Source organism: Podarcis cretensis, assembly GCF_951804945.1.
Source record: "Podarcis cretensis genome assembly, chromosome: 13".
Taxonomy (NCBI): domain Eukaryota; kingdom Metazoa; phylum Chordata; class Lepidosauria; order Squamata; family Lacertidae; genus Podarcis; species Podarcis cretensis.
Genome location: NC_137182.1, coordinates 18999817 through 19014069, shown reverse-complemented (window position 1 = coordinate 19014069; position 14253 = coordinate 18999817). Strand labels below are relative to the sequence as shown.

General features: G+C 47.8%; 1 protein-coding gene across 3 annotated transcripts in view; it reads left to right on the top strand.

Moving 5' to 3' along the window:
* Positions 1-2902: 2902 nt before the first annotated feature.
* Positions 2903-14253, top strand: part of POLD1 (DNA polymerase delta 1, catalytic subunit) — a 33048-nt gene continuing 21697 nt past the window's right edge. For 2 of the 3 annotated variants that reach the window (XM_079949306.1, XM_079949307.1), the window contains exons 1-12: positions 2903-3049; positions 5701-5900; positions 6443-6556; positions 7422-7562; positions 7672-7797; positions 8407-8575; positions 9658-9772; positions 10376-10505; positions 11129-11295; positions 12468-12572; positions 13032-13172; positions 13313-13423. In XM_079949306.1, coding sequence (XP_079805432.1) covers positions 2925-3049; positions 5701-5900; positions 6443-6556; positions 7422-7562; positions 7672-7797; positions 8407-8575; positions 9658-9772; positions 10376-10505; positions 11129-11295; positions 12468-12572; positions 13032-13172; positions 13313-13423 — 1644 coding nt within the window. In that variant the 5' untranslated portion in view covers positions 2903-2924. Of the gene's footprint in view, positions 3050-3169; positions 3251-5700; positions 5901-6442; positions 6557-7421; positions 7563-7671; positions 7798-8406; positions 8576-9657; positions 9773-10375; positions 10506-11128; positions 11296-12467; positions 12573-13031; positions 13173-13312; positions 13424-14253 lie in introns of those variants that run through there. The other variant, XM_079949308.1, reaches the window with a different exon arrangement.

The following is a 14253-nucleotide window of genomic DNA, read 5'->3' as shown; positions in this document are numbered from 1 at the left end:
GCAAGCGTTTTTGTATCTTAAAGCGAAAGATGTGTGTGTAAGTTGAGGAATGTGGGCTGTTAAGTGGGAAGCAGAGAGTTAGACTGGGCCAAATGCAGCCCAAGGGCTGCTAGGTTGCCGACTCCCACGTTATATGAAGCAATTCATTCAACATTTTCAACTGAGTTACAATGCTACTACAACTACAGCACTGGGGGGGGGGGGAGCAGGAGAAGAGACAAAATGTGCTTTGCAATGGCTTAACTTCCTACCTAAGTGCTGTCATTTTAACCACTCAGTTGGGGGCAGGGGAGAGCAGGAAAGGGGAAAGACTGCTGGAGAGGAAGTGGAAAGACTAGCTTCCTCGAAGCTGCTTTATCTAAACCCAGGATGGGGAACGTCAGTCCTGGGGGGCATGGGCGTAGCCAGGATTTATGTTTGGGGCAGTGGCAGGACACCCATATGTCGTCAGCATCCTCTGTCTGACTCCGCCTAGCAGATTTTGAATGAAATGTCTCAACAACAGTTGTTTTAAATTACTTTCTTTTGACCCCAAGTGCTCAGGAAAATCTGTTAAAACCTTTCTACAATTTATGCTTTTAGTTAAGTATTTTATTTATACTAAATGTCGGGGGGCAAATGCAGCTCCCTACCACAGCGGGTGGTGCTGTGGGTTAAACCATTTGGTCCAGTCGTGGCCGACTCTGGGGTTGCGGTGCTCATCTCGCTTTATTGGCCGAGGGAGCCGTCATACAGCTTCCGGGTCATGTGGCCAGCATGACTAAGCAGCTTCTGGCAAACCAGAGCAGCACACGGAAACACCGTTTACCTTCCCGCCGGAGCGGTACCTATTTATCTACTTGCACTTTGTGCTTTCGAACTGCTAGGTTGGCAGGAGCAGGGACCGAGCAATGGGAGCTCACCCTGTCGCGGGGATTTGAACCGCCGGCCTTCTGATCGACAAGTCCTAGGCTCTATGGTTTAACCTACAGCGCCACCCGCGTCCCTCACAGGATTACTTATTGTGACAATAAAATGGGATGGGATCCATGTACACCACCCTGAGTGCCATTGGAATAAAGGCAGGATCAGAGGTGTAGTGGCACAGTATTGCAAGGGGTAATTGCTCATTGCTATTTCTACAGCAGGGTCCTTGTCTCCAGCAATCCCCATCAGCATGAAAGGGGAGCGTTTTAACCACTCTGCATTCGTCCAGTGTGCTGATTGGAGGAAACATAACTCGCTTGGAAAAAAAGACATTGGAGCACTCAAAATCATTTTTCCTGTTGGATATTCTCTCTCTGTGTGTGAGAGAATCATTTGTTCCAGAAACAGAAGAATAGGGAAGAAGTTTCAAGAAGTAGGAGAAGGCTGCAATTGTTTTGTCTATGCAAGGACACCCGGCAGCAAAAGTGGTGCTGGACCCAATCCTTCTAAATCAGGGATCAGCAAACTTTTTCAGCAGGGGCCCGGTCCACTGTCCCTCATACCTTGTGGGGGGCCAGACTATATTTTTTTTGGAAGAGGGGGAATGAACAAATTCCTATGCCCCCCCAATAACCCAGTGATGCATTTTAAATAAAAGGACACATTCTACTCATGTAAAAAAACGCTGATTCCCAGACTGTCCGCAGGCAGGATTTAGAAGGTGATTGGGCCAGATCCGGCCCCCAGGCCTTAGTTTGTCTAAGGTAAAGGTAAAGGGACCCCTGACCATTAGGTCCAGTTGTGGCCGACTCTGGGGTTGCGGTACTCATCTCGCTTTATTAGCCAAGGGAGCCGGCGTACAGCTTCCGGGTCATGTGGCTAGCATGACTAAGCTGCTTCTGGCGAACCAGAGCAGCGCACGGAAGCGCCGTTTACCTTCCCGCTGGAGCGGTACCTATTTATCTACTTGCACTTTGACGTGCTTTTGAACTGCTAGGTTGGCAGGAGTTAGTTTGCCTTGTTGTTGTTATTTAGTTGTGACCAACTCTTCGTGATCCCATGGACCAGAGCACGCCAGGCACTTCTGTCTTCCACTGCCTCCCGCAGTTTAGTCAAACTCATGCTGGTAGCTTCGAGAACACTGTCTAACCATCTCATCCTCTGTCATCCCCTTCTCCTTGTGCCCTCCATCTTTCCCAACATCAGGGTCTTTTCCAGGGAGTCTTCTCTTCTCATGAGGTGGCCAAAGTATTGGAGTCTCAGCTTCAGGATCTGTCCTTCCAGTGAGCACTCAGGGTTGATTTCCTTAAGAATTGATAGGTTTGATCTTCTTGCAGTCCATGGGACTCTCAAAAGTTTGCCTATCCATGTTCAGAGGTTGATGGATTGATCCAACATGCCCCCATATGTACACAGAAAATAGAAGATCGAGCACGTGGGGATCTGTATATATTGTTGCAATGCATCACATTTATTCCTGCTGTGCAGTTAGAAGGTTATTGTATAATATTAGAATGGGGTGTAGCACTTCTGAATTTGCCACTACATCCCTGGGAAGGATATAAGCGTAGTTAAGTGACAACGTGGCTATGCCCTGAACCCTTGCACCTGCTCTGTGCTCACGCCGTCAGCAACATTTCCAGACAGGAACTAAAAAAGGCAGAAGGGCTAAAGGCTGAATCTCTACAAATAGGGCGAGATCTTAAGCGCCCTTCTCAACATGCCGTTTCAGCCCACCCACCTGAAGCCACACTCCTTATGGCGCTCACCGCGAATCACGCTACGCATGCGTAGTTCGCCTATGCCCAAATCCAGTCACCCCGCCCACCCGCCGAAACCCGGCCGCAGCATTTACGCATGCTCTGTTAGGTATGGCTGCTTCCCCTCCACCCCTTTTTGCCACTCCAAACATGGCGGCGGCGGCGGCGGCGGCCGGCCGGAGGGTAGTAGGTCTTACGCATGCGTGTTCCATCCTTCCACTCGCCGAAGTCTGAGTTTGGATTCCCGCCGCTACCCGGATGAAGAAAACACAGAGGCGGTGGCCAATGGGAAGAGGGTTGGCATGGCAACAAGGGGCTGGAGAGGCAGGCTCCTCCCCTGAACTTGTTGGCGGGAGACTGGTCGAGGGAGTAGAGGTAGTGAGGTGAGAGTGTGCGGTTTTGAAGTGGTTTGGGGGTGGGGTGCCGGGTATGGGGAGAGGGTGGGTGACGTGAGCGAGCCCATAGGGGTTCCCTGGGGGCAGAAACTGAGGCAGGGAGCCTGGGGCTGACGGTAGTTGGGGGTCCAGCAGCATCTGCAGGCCCCCTTGAACTATTGGAGGCTCTTGGAAGCAACTGGGAGTGGGGTGGGTGCTGGGTGCTGAAGGCATGGGAAGGTGTGGGTGCTCCTGGGAGAAGGTTCGTGTGGGAAACGAATGTGGAAAAGGAAATTAGAGTGGCTGGGGAAACGCAGCCAGATGGTCGGGGTATAAATAACAATACAGTGGTTATTTACATGCGCTTCAGGTTACAGACTCTGCTAACCCAGAAATAGTACCTCGGCTTAAGAACTTTGCTTCAGGATGAGAACAGAAATCGTGCTCCGGCAGCGCAGCGGCAGCAGGAGGCCCCATTAGCTAAAGTAGTGCTTCAGGTTAAGAACAGTTTCAGGTTAAGAATGTACCTCCAAAAAAGAATTAAGTTCTTAACCCGAGGTACCACTGTAATAAATTTTATTTATACCCCGCCCTCCCCAGCCAAGACCGGGTTCGGGGCGGCTAACAACCAATAATAAAAACAAGTTGATTAAAATACAACTTAAAAACAAGATTAAAATACAACATTAAAACATTAGGAGGCAGCCTCTACACAGGAGGAGAAAGGAAAAAGAAAGAGGGGGAGGGAATCAAACTGATTCTAAGCCAAAGGCCAGGTGGAACAACTCTGTCTTACAGGCCCTGTGGAAAGAAATCGGAGCCCTCATTATTATTATCATTAAACTAGAGCAGGATGCATTGAAAGAAGAGGGCAGCAGGTTAATGTGGGGGTAGGGCATAGGATCCGGCTCCTAGGGCCTAAGGTCGTTTTGGCCCCCTCAGTGAAATATTTGAGGGGGCCACCCCCTCCCCCCGTTAATGGACATTTCCTTTCAAAGGGTGTCTTGTGATTGAGCATGTGGGGCAGGACTTAACCTTGCCCCCCCCATATATTTTATTCAAGCTGGCACCCCTGGGGTGGGGTTGATCATGGGGAGCGGGGAAGTGGTGGGCAGGTGACAGCCTTAGGTGGCCTATGGTTCTTAAGTGCTCTTGTCGGTGGTTGATTCTGGTACTGTGATTGCTCCGAAGAGCTTCCCTTCTGGATCAAACCCAACGGTTCATCAATTGCTGCTGGGAGATGGCTTTAAAAAGAATTGTGTAAAATTCATGCAGTGCAGCTTTTGTTTTATCTTCTACCTCTGATAGCCTTGAAGGAGCAAAGTCATAGGTGGTGATGGCTGTTTCTGTCAACCCAGCCTGTGAATTTCCCTGGGGGCATCTGGCCAGTCATTGGTGAAATAATGCTAATCTTCACGACCCATTACTTTGATTCAGTATGACCATCTTTATATGCTTTAAAGAGAACTCGGAGCCAAACTCACAAAATATATATTCTCCTAAAGGTTTGCATATATGTTTGCAGGTTGGGGTGGGGGGTTGTTTTTGAAAAAACAGCTGATTGCAGCTGTCATTTTGAGCAGAGGATCAATTTGGAAGATGAAGAGTTGCTTAACTATTTCTCTTCCTGCTGTTTATCTGCTCAGAATAATCTCTACCTGGCAGGTGGGAAAACATTTTGGGGTGAGAGTTTGGAGTGGATAAATGACAGGGGAAGTGTTAAACAGTCTCCCTTAGCTTGCTCATTGCAACCTCTGAGGTTGCCTTTCAGTAAAACAAACATAATTTTTTTAAAAAAATAATTTTTATTAACCGGCCAATCAAATCAAATTAAATCACATCACATAAATTCCGAATTACAAAGCCGAATTTTAAGTTTTGTTGGGGGGACCCATATTTCAAGATCCGAAGGGGGATTCTGATCATCTTCTTGCTACTGCGCTAATGTCCAAATCAATCCAAATCAGTCCAAACAGAGTTCATAATTCTATCCAGTCTTATCTTGCTGTTTCCACATCTCATCTTGTTCATATATTTTCTCTTTTTTCTTTATGATCTCTTCTGATAGTCTCCTTAAGCCGATAAACACCAATAATAATCCTGTGTGAACATAATTTTGTTTTTATTTATTTCATGAGTAAGGCCTTAATTATAATCACTGGCCTTTGAACTTAGTCTTTCAGTGTGAATGCATGCCGCAGAAAGGATTTACATATTCTTGCTGTGCATCGTTATAGGCAAAGTGTACAGATTATGGTTGTCACCATATCAGGGGAGTAGGTGAAAACTGGTGCCACATTTGTGGGTGGGTGTTGTGGCAGGGAAGCACAATTCCATGAGAGTACTGGACCCTTTAGCAATGTATAATGTGAACAATGGCTTCAAAGGGGGCTTTGGAGTATTCCTAGTTTAGGTCAGGGATAGCCAATGAGGGATAATCCTCCAGGCATTGTTGGACTACAGCTCCCATCATCCTTAATCAATGGTCATGGTGACTAGGACTGATGGGAGTCGTAGTCCAAGAAAATCTGGAGGGCACCACAGATCCCTGTCTGCTTTCATAGTGTAACCAGGAGTTGTGGAAATCTTTGGGGAAGGCTGTGACATTTACGAGGAACTGGTTTGGCTATTGATGTGGGACACTCTTCTCTCTCTTCTAGGAATGCCAACATGGAAAGCAAACGGAAGGCTTCTGTGGGGGAGCCTACTCTTTCCCAGAGGAAGAAATCACGAGGAGGTGATTGGGAGGAGGATGGCCCCTCACAGTTTGAAGAGGAACTGGCCTTTTTGGATGAGGTAGAGGCTGAGATGGCTCTGGAGGCGAAGGAAGCACAGTTGGTACCTGATGTCATCCCCTTTGGTGAGTTACATGGGTACCAGATAAGGAGCAGACTACCTAGGCAAATGAGTCAGAAAGGTTGGGCAGCAGACTGACAAAGCAAAATGTACGTTTGGTGGTGGTATGGTCAGCCTTTGGCCTTCCAGATATTACTGAACAGCTCCCATCAGCCCCAGCAAGCATGGCCAGTGTAGTTCAGCCACATCTAGAAGGCCCATGGTTTCCCACCTGGTTTATTGCTGTAATCCAGCATTTAATGGCACATAAAAACAAAGAAATGCTGAATTACAGCAATAAACCAGGTGTGGGAAACCATGGGCCTTCTAGATGTGGCACTGAGTAATGTTGAGCACATTGCATATTGTGTTCAATTGAAACCACTGTGAGACTTTGCCTTTCCTTTTTTATTTTTATTTTTGGTGCTGCCCCATCTCTCTTCTTCCTACTCTTTGCTGCTAGTTGCATGGAACATGGAAGGTGCAAGATCTTTAGCTGTTCCAAATTTGTAGTTGGTCAAAAGAGAATTGATGGTTGTGATTGATGTGAGTTTCTTCTTCCTTCAGGTAATCTCTTCTCATCAGTGCAGAATCCAAAATGGCAGAGACCAGCGCCTCCCAAAATAAACCCGAAAGAGGAAGCTCTGTGTTTCCAGCAAGTGGAACTAGATTATTATGTGGGTGAGTACATAAGCGAATAAAATGCTGATGAAAAGGTATTGAAGGTGCTGCAGAATGGATTCCATTCCTTCTGGGAAGGGGTTTGCCGAACTAGGTATTCCCTTTGCCTTACTGAACAATAACTCTCTGCTACAGAAAGGGAAGTCTGAAGCTGTTATACTTCCTGGGGCTTTTGATAGCTACAATAGCCCCATAATATTCTTAGCCCTGTTTGCCGGACAGAGAGGATAAAGTCTGGAATTCCCCAGAGAAATTGTAGTCCCATTTTTCTGATTGTTGGGATGAGGAAAGGTATCATGGCAAGCTTGGAGGAAGGTATATTTGGAAATCTGTGTGCAAAGTATTGTGAAGTCTTTCATTTCGAAAGAAAATAAATGTTAAGTTGCTAGCCCTTAAGGTTATGGAATGGAAAATGTACCAAAATAATGTGGGCTGATTCTGCTAAAATATACAGTGGTACCTCGGGTTCAGTACTTGATTCGTTCCGGAGGTCCGTTCTTAATCTGAAACTGTTCTTAACCTGAAGCACCACTTTAGCTAATGGGGCCTTCTGCTGCTGCTGCGCCGCCGCCGCACGATTTCTGTTCTCATCCTGAAGCAAAGTTCTTAACCCGAGGTGCTATTTCTGGGTTACCAGAGTCTGTAACCTGAAGCGTATGTAACCTGAAGCATATGTAACCCGAGGTACCACTGTATATCAAAAAGTTAGAGGTGGTCTAAAAGAGCATTTTTTCAGTTCATATTATACATGGTTCACTAAAGATGTTTTTTAGAGGAAAGACAATTGTAATTTAAATAGTTAAATACTAATCGTACATTATCAACCTTCAGCAACTGATCTAGCCTCTCTCTCTTCTTGAGGCAGGCGCTCACCTCCCTGGCTTCCCAGGATCCACTCAGGGTCCAGTTCCTGTCCTGCGGATGTTTGGAGTCACTGGAGCCGGCAACAGTATCTGCTGCCACATCCATGGCTTTGCCCCCTATTTCTATGTGCCCGCCCAGGCTGGTGAGTGTTTGGCTACAGGGGGAGGGGCTCTCCCCAAACCTCCCTCCTTCCTTCTGCAGCTTAGTCAGTCTCCTGCTCCCCTTCCTCTTTCTGTTAACTTTTCTCCCAGGATTCCAAGCAGAACATCTGTCTGACTTTCAGCGGGAACTGAATGCGGCTGTCATCCGGGACATGCGATCCAACAAAGACGGTCTGACCCAAGTTGTTCTGGCAGTGGAGAGCTGCAACAAGCAAAGTGAGCGCAAGAGAGTTTGTGTGCAGGCACCCCCTTTGTCTGGAAAGATGGTTGGGTTAGATCAGGGCTGCCCAAACTTGGGTCTTGGACTACATCTCCCATCATCTCTAGCTAGCAGGACCAATGGTCAGAGATGATGGGAATTGTACTCCAAAAGCAGCTGGAGACCCAAGTTTGGGAAACCCTGTGTTAGATCCAGATTTGGGATGCCTGCTGAGCATTCAAATCACACCAGCCTTGCTCTTTTAGCACCCGGAACAGTGTTGCCTTTTCATTCTCAGTTCTCTGCTGTTTGTAGCGGTTGAGTCTGGCCTGAATAGGCAAGATTGTGTTGTATGTATAATAGGAGCAAAAGAGTTCTAAAGTTGTTGACCGATCCTGGTCCTTATTTTTATAAATATCTTTATGAAACATTACAGCTGTAATGTTTATGAACTTCCTGCTTGGAGCGCTTGCGGTCTCCGCCAGATGTGCAGGGTTGGAGGGAAGAAGTAAGATGCAGATCTGAAAGCTGTAGATGTCAGGAACGGGAGGAGATGGGGATTTGTGATAAGGTTTGAGGAGTCTGAATTCCCCCAGGGCCTTAAAACTCTTCCCCTGTTCACTTAGACATGTATGGCTACCACGGGCAACATCTTGCACCCTTCCTGAAAATTACTATGGCGTTGCCCCGGCTAATTGCACCAGCCAAGAGGTTGCTGGAACAGGGACTACGCTGTGGGACGCTGGGAGTGCTCCACTATCAAGCCTACGAATCGAACATTGACTTTGAAATCAGGTAGGACAGTCCAACCCCATGTTTGAATATTCCCTCCTCAGAAAGCTGGCACTTTTCACCCTGCTCTGTTCAACCAATCAGAGCTAAACAGCTTCAGCAGAATGCAGTTTCTAGCCCTCACGGTTGTTTGGGAATGTGTGGCATATGCAGAGGCTCAGACTGCATAGGCTTGAACACGCTCTACATAGGGCTACCTTTGAAGGTGACCCGGAAACTACAACAAATCCAGAATGCAGCAGCTAGACTGCTGACTGGGAGTGGCCGCCAAGACCATATAATACCGGTCCTGAGAGATCTTCATTGGCTCCCAGTACGTTTCCGAGCACAATTCAAAGTGTTGGTGCTGAACTGTAAAACCCTAAACAGCCTCGGCCCAGTATACCTGAAGGAGCATCTTCACCCTCATCGCTCAGCCCGGACACTGAGGTCCAGCTCCAAGGGCCTTTTGATGGTTCCCTCACTGAGAGAAGTGAGGTTACGGGGAACCAGGCAGGGGGCCTTCTCAGTAGTGACGCTCACCCTGTGGAACGTCCTCCCACCAGCTGTCAAGGAAATAAACAACTATCTGACTTTTAGAAGACATCTGAAGGCAGCCCTGTTTAGGGAAGTTTTTAATGTTTGATGTTTTATTGTGTTTTTAATATTCTGTTGGGAGCCGCCCAGAGTGGCTGGGGAAACCCATCCAGATTTGGGGGGGTGGGGTAGAAATAATAAATTATTATTACTACTGTTACTACTACTATTATTTATTATGTGAGAAGACTGGGTGAGTTTTTGGTCTTAACACACATATCCAGGTATGTTTGCAGAGATGCCGTTACTTCCCCATCAGAATCAAATGACTGTGATCCTGCAGTGTGGTACATAGGTAGAAGTGAGTTACAAGCACACCTGGATAGAGTCTTGAGTGTGAGGCGCCTGCTGAAACACCCTGTTTGCCTCTGTTCCCTTAACGCTCCCATCTACTTTCCCTCCTCTCCTCTCCTGCATTATATTTGAGGCAGATGGGGGAAGGTGTGATTTCTTTCCAAGTCTTTCTCTACCCAGCTCCCATCAAACCCAAGATTTCTTTCCCAACTTAGGTTCATGGTGGACCGGGATGTTGTTGGCTGCAACTGGATTGAACTGCCTGCCGGAAAGTACCGCCTGCGACAAGAACAGCCTGCTGGAGAATCCAGCAAGGATAACCCACCCAAGGTGCTGGGGTTGGGGAGAGGGCAGGTTTCTGAAGGTGTAGAGTTGAGCAGGTGGAGAAAGGTGTGTTTGGGGATGTCTGAGTTGGCATAGCTTTTAGTTGGCTGGACCTGAGCAGAGTTTGGTGTTTTGTGCCTAGTGTGTGCAGTCAGGATAGGAAGTCTTCAGAGCTGAAAACTACATGTTAGCGGCTGTAGGAGGTAAAGGTAAAGGGACCCATGACCATTAGGTCCAGTTGTGACCGACTCAGGGGTTGCGGCGCTCATCTCGCTTTATTGGCCAAGGGAGCTGGTGTACAGCTTCCGGGTCATGCGGCCACCATGACTAAGCCGCTTCTGGCGAACCAGAGCAGCGCACGGAAATGCCGTTTACCTTCCCACCGGAGTGGTACCTATTTATCTACTTGCACTTTGATGTGCTTTCAAACTGCTAGGTTGGCAGGAGCAGGGACCGAACAACGGGAGTTCACCCCGTCGCGGGGATTTGAACTGCCAACCTTCTGATTGGCAAATCCTAGGCTCTGTGGTTTAACCCACAGCGCCACCCGCGTCCCTCAGCGGCTGTAGGAATTCCTCGTTCATTCTTCCTTTTCCTCCTCACCCCTAGGTGTCGCTGTGTCAACTGGAGGCTGATATCGCCTGGATGGATTTCGTGAGCCACCCGCCCGAGGGAGAGTGGCAGCGCATTGCCCCCTTGCGTGTGCTCAGTTTCGACATTGAATGTGCTGGACGCAAAGGTATTGAGGAAAGCTGGGGCAGAACAAGACATGATGAGAAAGTTTTTAGGTCCTGGTAGGTGGGAGGCTAGTTAGCCAGGACTCTGCTGAGTAACTTCATAAGTTTTATAACAAATGACAAGGTTTTACAAATCTGAAACTTATCTTGGTCTAAATGGCCCTGTTCGGTAAGACATACATTCAACACTGAAATGTCTCTTCCTGAGGTCATTTTTGCAGGCAGTCGGAGTCAGCCCACAAGAAATAGTGTATTATTAGGTAGTGGTTTGTGCAGTAGGCTTGACAAGCTGGGGATTCTTATTTTTCCTGGGCAGGCGGCCGTTCCTTAGACTTCAGAGCGAACAATAACTTACCTAAGTCTTACTGTAATATCAAGGGCAGGGTGTCTAGGCTTAGAGTTGGCAAAAGACACCCTGGCAGTGTATGAGCTCAGAAGAACTTGTGAGATTGACTATTGGTGTGGGCAGGTGTTATAAGTGAAGGGGTTAAACCATAATAGTGGATTCATCATTGCTACAATCCAGAACAGATAGCCACTTCTACAGTCCCTGAATGGCAGTGGGGAGCTGTCAGTTTTTCCATTGACGATCCCATTCTGCATTTTGTTTCGTTTCCCTGTTCAGGTATTTTCCCTGAACCGGAGAAGGACCCGGTGATCCAGATCGCCAATATGGTCCTCCGCCAGGGGGAGAAGGACCCTTTTGTGCGCAATGTCTTCACCTTGCAGAGCTGTGCCCCTATCGTGGGTTCCCAGGTGCTCTGCTTCCAAAAGGAGGCGGAGCTGCTCAAGGTAATGGGGCGATATCGGGGCTAGAAAATGCCCTGAGAAGTGTGTGGAGGGTCTGAGCAGCGGTGGAGGCCCCTGGGTGTTGCAGTGGAATGCTGTATATGGAGGTGTACGTACTAAGCTATCTGGCTTAGTCTGTGGGGATGATTGTTTTCAACATGTACAGTGGTACCTCTGGTTGCGAATGGTGTTGATGGTGCTACATGATTTTAAACTTATTCTGTATATCCTCATGAATTACATACTGGAAGCTGCCTTCAGTGGGTTTCCTATAAGTATATTAAACATACTATACTATAATATAGGGACGCAGGTGGCGCTGTGGGTTAAAGCCTCAGTGCCTAGGGCTTGCCGATCGAAAGGTCGGCGGTTCGAATCCCTGCGGCGGGGTGCGCTCCCGCTGCTCGGTCCCAGCGCCTGCCAACCTAGCAGTTCGAAAGCACCTCCGGGTGCAAGTAGATAAATAGGGACCGCTTACCAGCGGGAAGGTAAACGGCGTTTCCGTGTGCGGCTCTGGCTCGCCAGATGCAGCTTTGTCATGCTGGCCACGTGACCCGGAAGTGTCTCCGGACAGCGCTGGCCCCTGGCCTCTTAAGTGAGATGGGCGCACAACCCCAGAGTCTGTCAAGACTGGCCCGTACGGGCAGGGGTACCTTTACCTTACTATAATATACTATAATAATAATTTTAGAACTAAAGGGCTCTGTCCTCTCCCCCATGCTTTTTAACATCTATATAAAGCCCCTGGGAGGGATCATCAGGGGGGTGGGGCTGGGTGTTCACCAGTATGCGGATGATACCCAACTCTACCTGCCTTTTCAATCGGAACCAGTGAAGGTGGTGAATGTCCTGTTCGAGTATCTGGAGGGGGTTGGAGAATGGATGGCAGTTAACGGATTGAGGTTGAATCCTGACAAGACAGAAGTACTGTTTCTAGAGGGCAGGCAGGCGTGGGGGACTCCCTCGTCCTGAACGGGGTAACTCACAGCTGTCCATGGAGGCACAGGTCATTTCCTCTGCAAACAAGTGGCAAAGCTTGGAAGGGCCTCATCCTGAGATCCTGGATTGCTGAAAGCCTCTGCCAGACAGAGGAAACAGTAGTGGGATAGACAGACCCTATTACACGTTCTGCGTATGACAGCTCCATATAGCCAAATATCACAACTTTCTTCCAGGCCTGGGCAGAATTCATACGGACAGTGGACCCAGACATCATCACTGGTTATAACATCCAGAACTTTGACTTCCCGTACCTCATCACCCGTGCCCAGACCCTCAAGGTGAGCCTAGCTTTCTCTGACCAAGTACATGTTTTGCCTGCCACTGCAAGTGCAGTTCTGTGGCTCTTCCTGCATTAAAACAGGCCACGCTTTGCTTTGTCTGACAGGTTCCAGGCCAGGAGTGTGGAATCTTTTGAAAGTGCGGAAACTGGCCACTGCCCCCCACCCTCCCCACCCCAACTGCGTGAACTGTCACACTCACAAAGGCTTATCTGTACCTCTTTGTAGGTTTTCCCTTTAGAGGTCTGCGTACATGAGATGGTGTGTGCCCTCTGAACTTTTTACAAATACTTTGTACTTAAAACGGTTTTGAAAATCTGATTCCCAGGTAATCAGGTGCACTTTCAATGAATCGAACCAGTTAACTGATTAAACGATGCAGCCTTACGTATAAGCGTCCTGCCTTTATCTTCCTGCCATGGCTCACAGCTTCCTTTTCTGCATCTCTTCCCATCCCAGGTTACCACATTTCCCTTTCTGGGCCGTATTCCTGCACGTAAGTCCGTCATCCGTGACTCTTCCTTCCAGTCCAAGCAGATGGGCCGGCGAGAGAATAAAGTCATTAACATGGAAGGCAGAATCCAGTTTGATCTGCTTCAGGTAAGCAAGGCTGATAGACCCGTTTTGCAGATGAAGTGCTGAAAGATGGTGAGTGAGCAAAGATGGCGAGTGAGCATTTTGCCCACTGGACCATGTTCACTTCCCCATCTTAGCCATTTCTTCTCTTCCTCCCTCGCCAGGTTTTGCTGCGGGACTACAAATTGCGCTCCTACACGCTGAATGCTGTCAGCTATCACTTTTTGCAAGAGCAGAAGGAAGACGTACAGCACTCTATCATCACAGATTTGCAGGTGACAGTGAGCAGCCAGACCTTGTGGCCTAGAAGCTTTCCTCTGTAGAACAAACGTCTGGTGACTTTTATTCTTGACTGTCCATTTACAGTGGTACTTCAGGTTACATATGCTTCAGGTTACAGACTCTGCTAACCCAGAAATAGTACCTCGGCTTAAGAACTTTGCTTCAGGATGAGAACAGAAATCGTGCTCCGGCGGTGCGGCAGCAGCAGGAGGCCTCATTAGCTAAAGTGGTGCTTCAGGTTAAGAACAGTTTCAGGTTAAGAACGGACCTCCGGAATGAATTAAGTACTTAACCCGAGGTACCACTGTATTTTTTCTTCTGATGCCTGAAATATCCGGAGTGCTAGGTTTAGCCAATTCAACACACTTAGCCTCCCAGAACGACCTTTTCTGTGGTTTCCTGGGCTCAAGGGCTGGCATGAAGCTGTATCTGTTTAGGGTCTTTACAAAGCCCTGTGTGACAGAATTTGAGAACTGCTCCTTTACTGAGATTCTTATCAGTGCACAAGCTAGGTTCATACTGGTTTTGTCTGAGGCAGGGTAAGTACTTAAGGTTTAGTGCCTGGTCTATGGGAGACTCTTGGAAAAGCCATTATCTTCGCAATCAATAATTTAGATTTTAGGGAAATTTAACTTTTTAAAAAGGCGATTTTTAAAACTCTCATGGTTGTGGAAATTCATTTAATTGTATACACTGATCATCAGAAGGCCCTCTTGTTTATGGAGTGGTGTTCCTGCAGCCATCTGTTCTTTCCTATGCTATCTCCACTTAGAAAAATTATAACCTGACTTTCCAACCAAAATGAACTTTTAAAACATTTTTA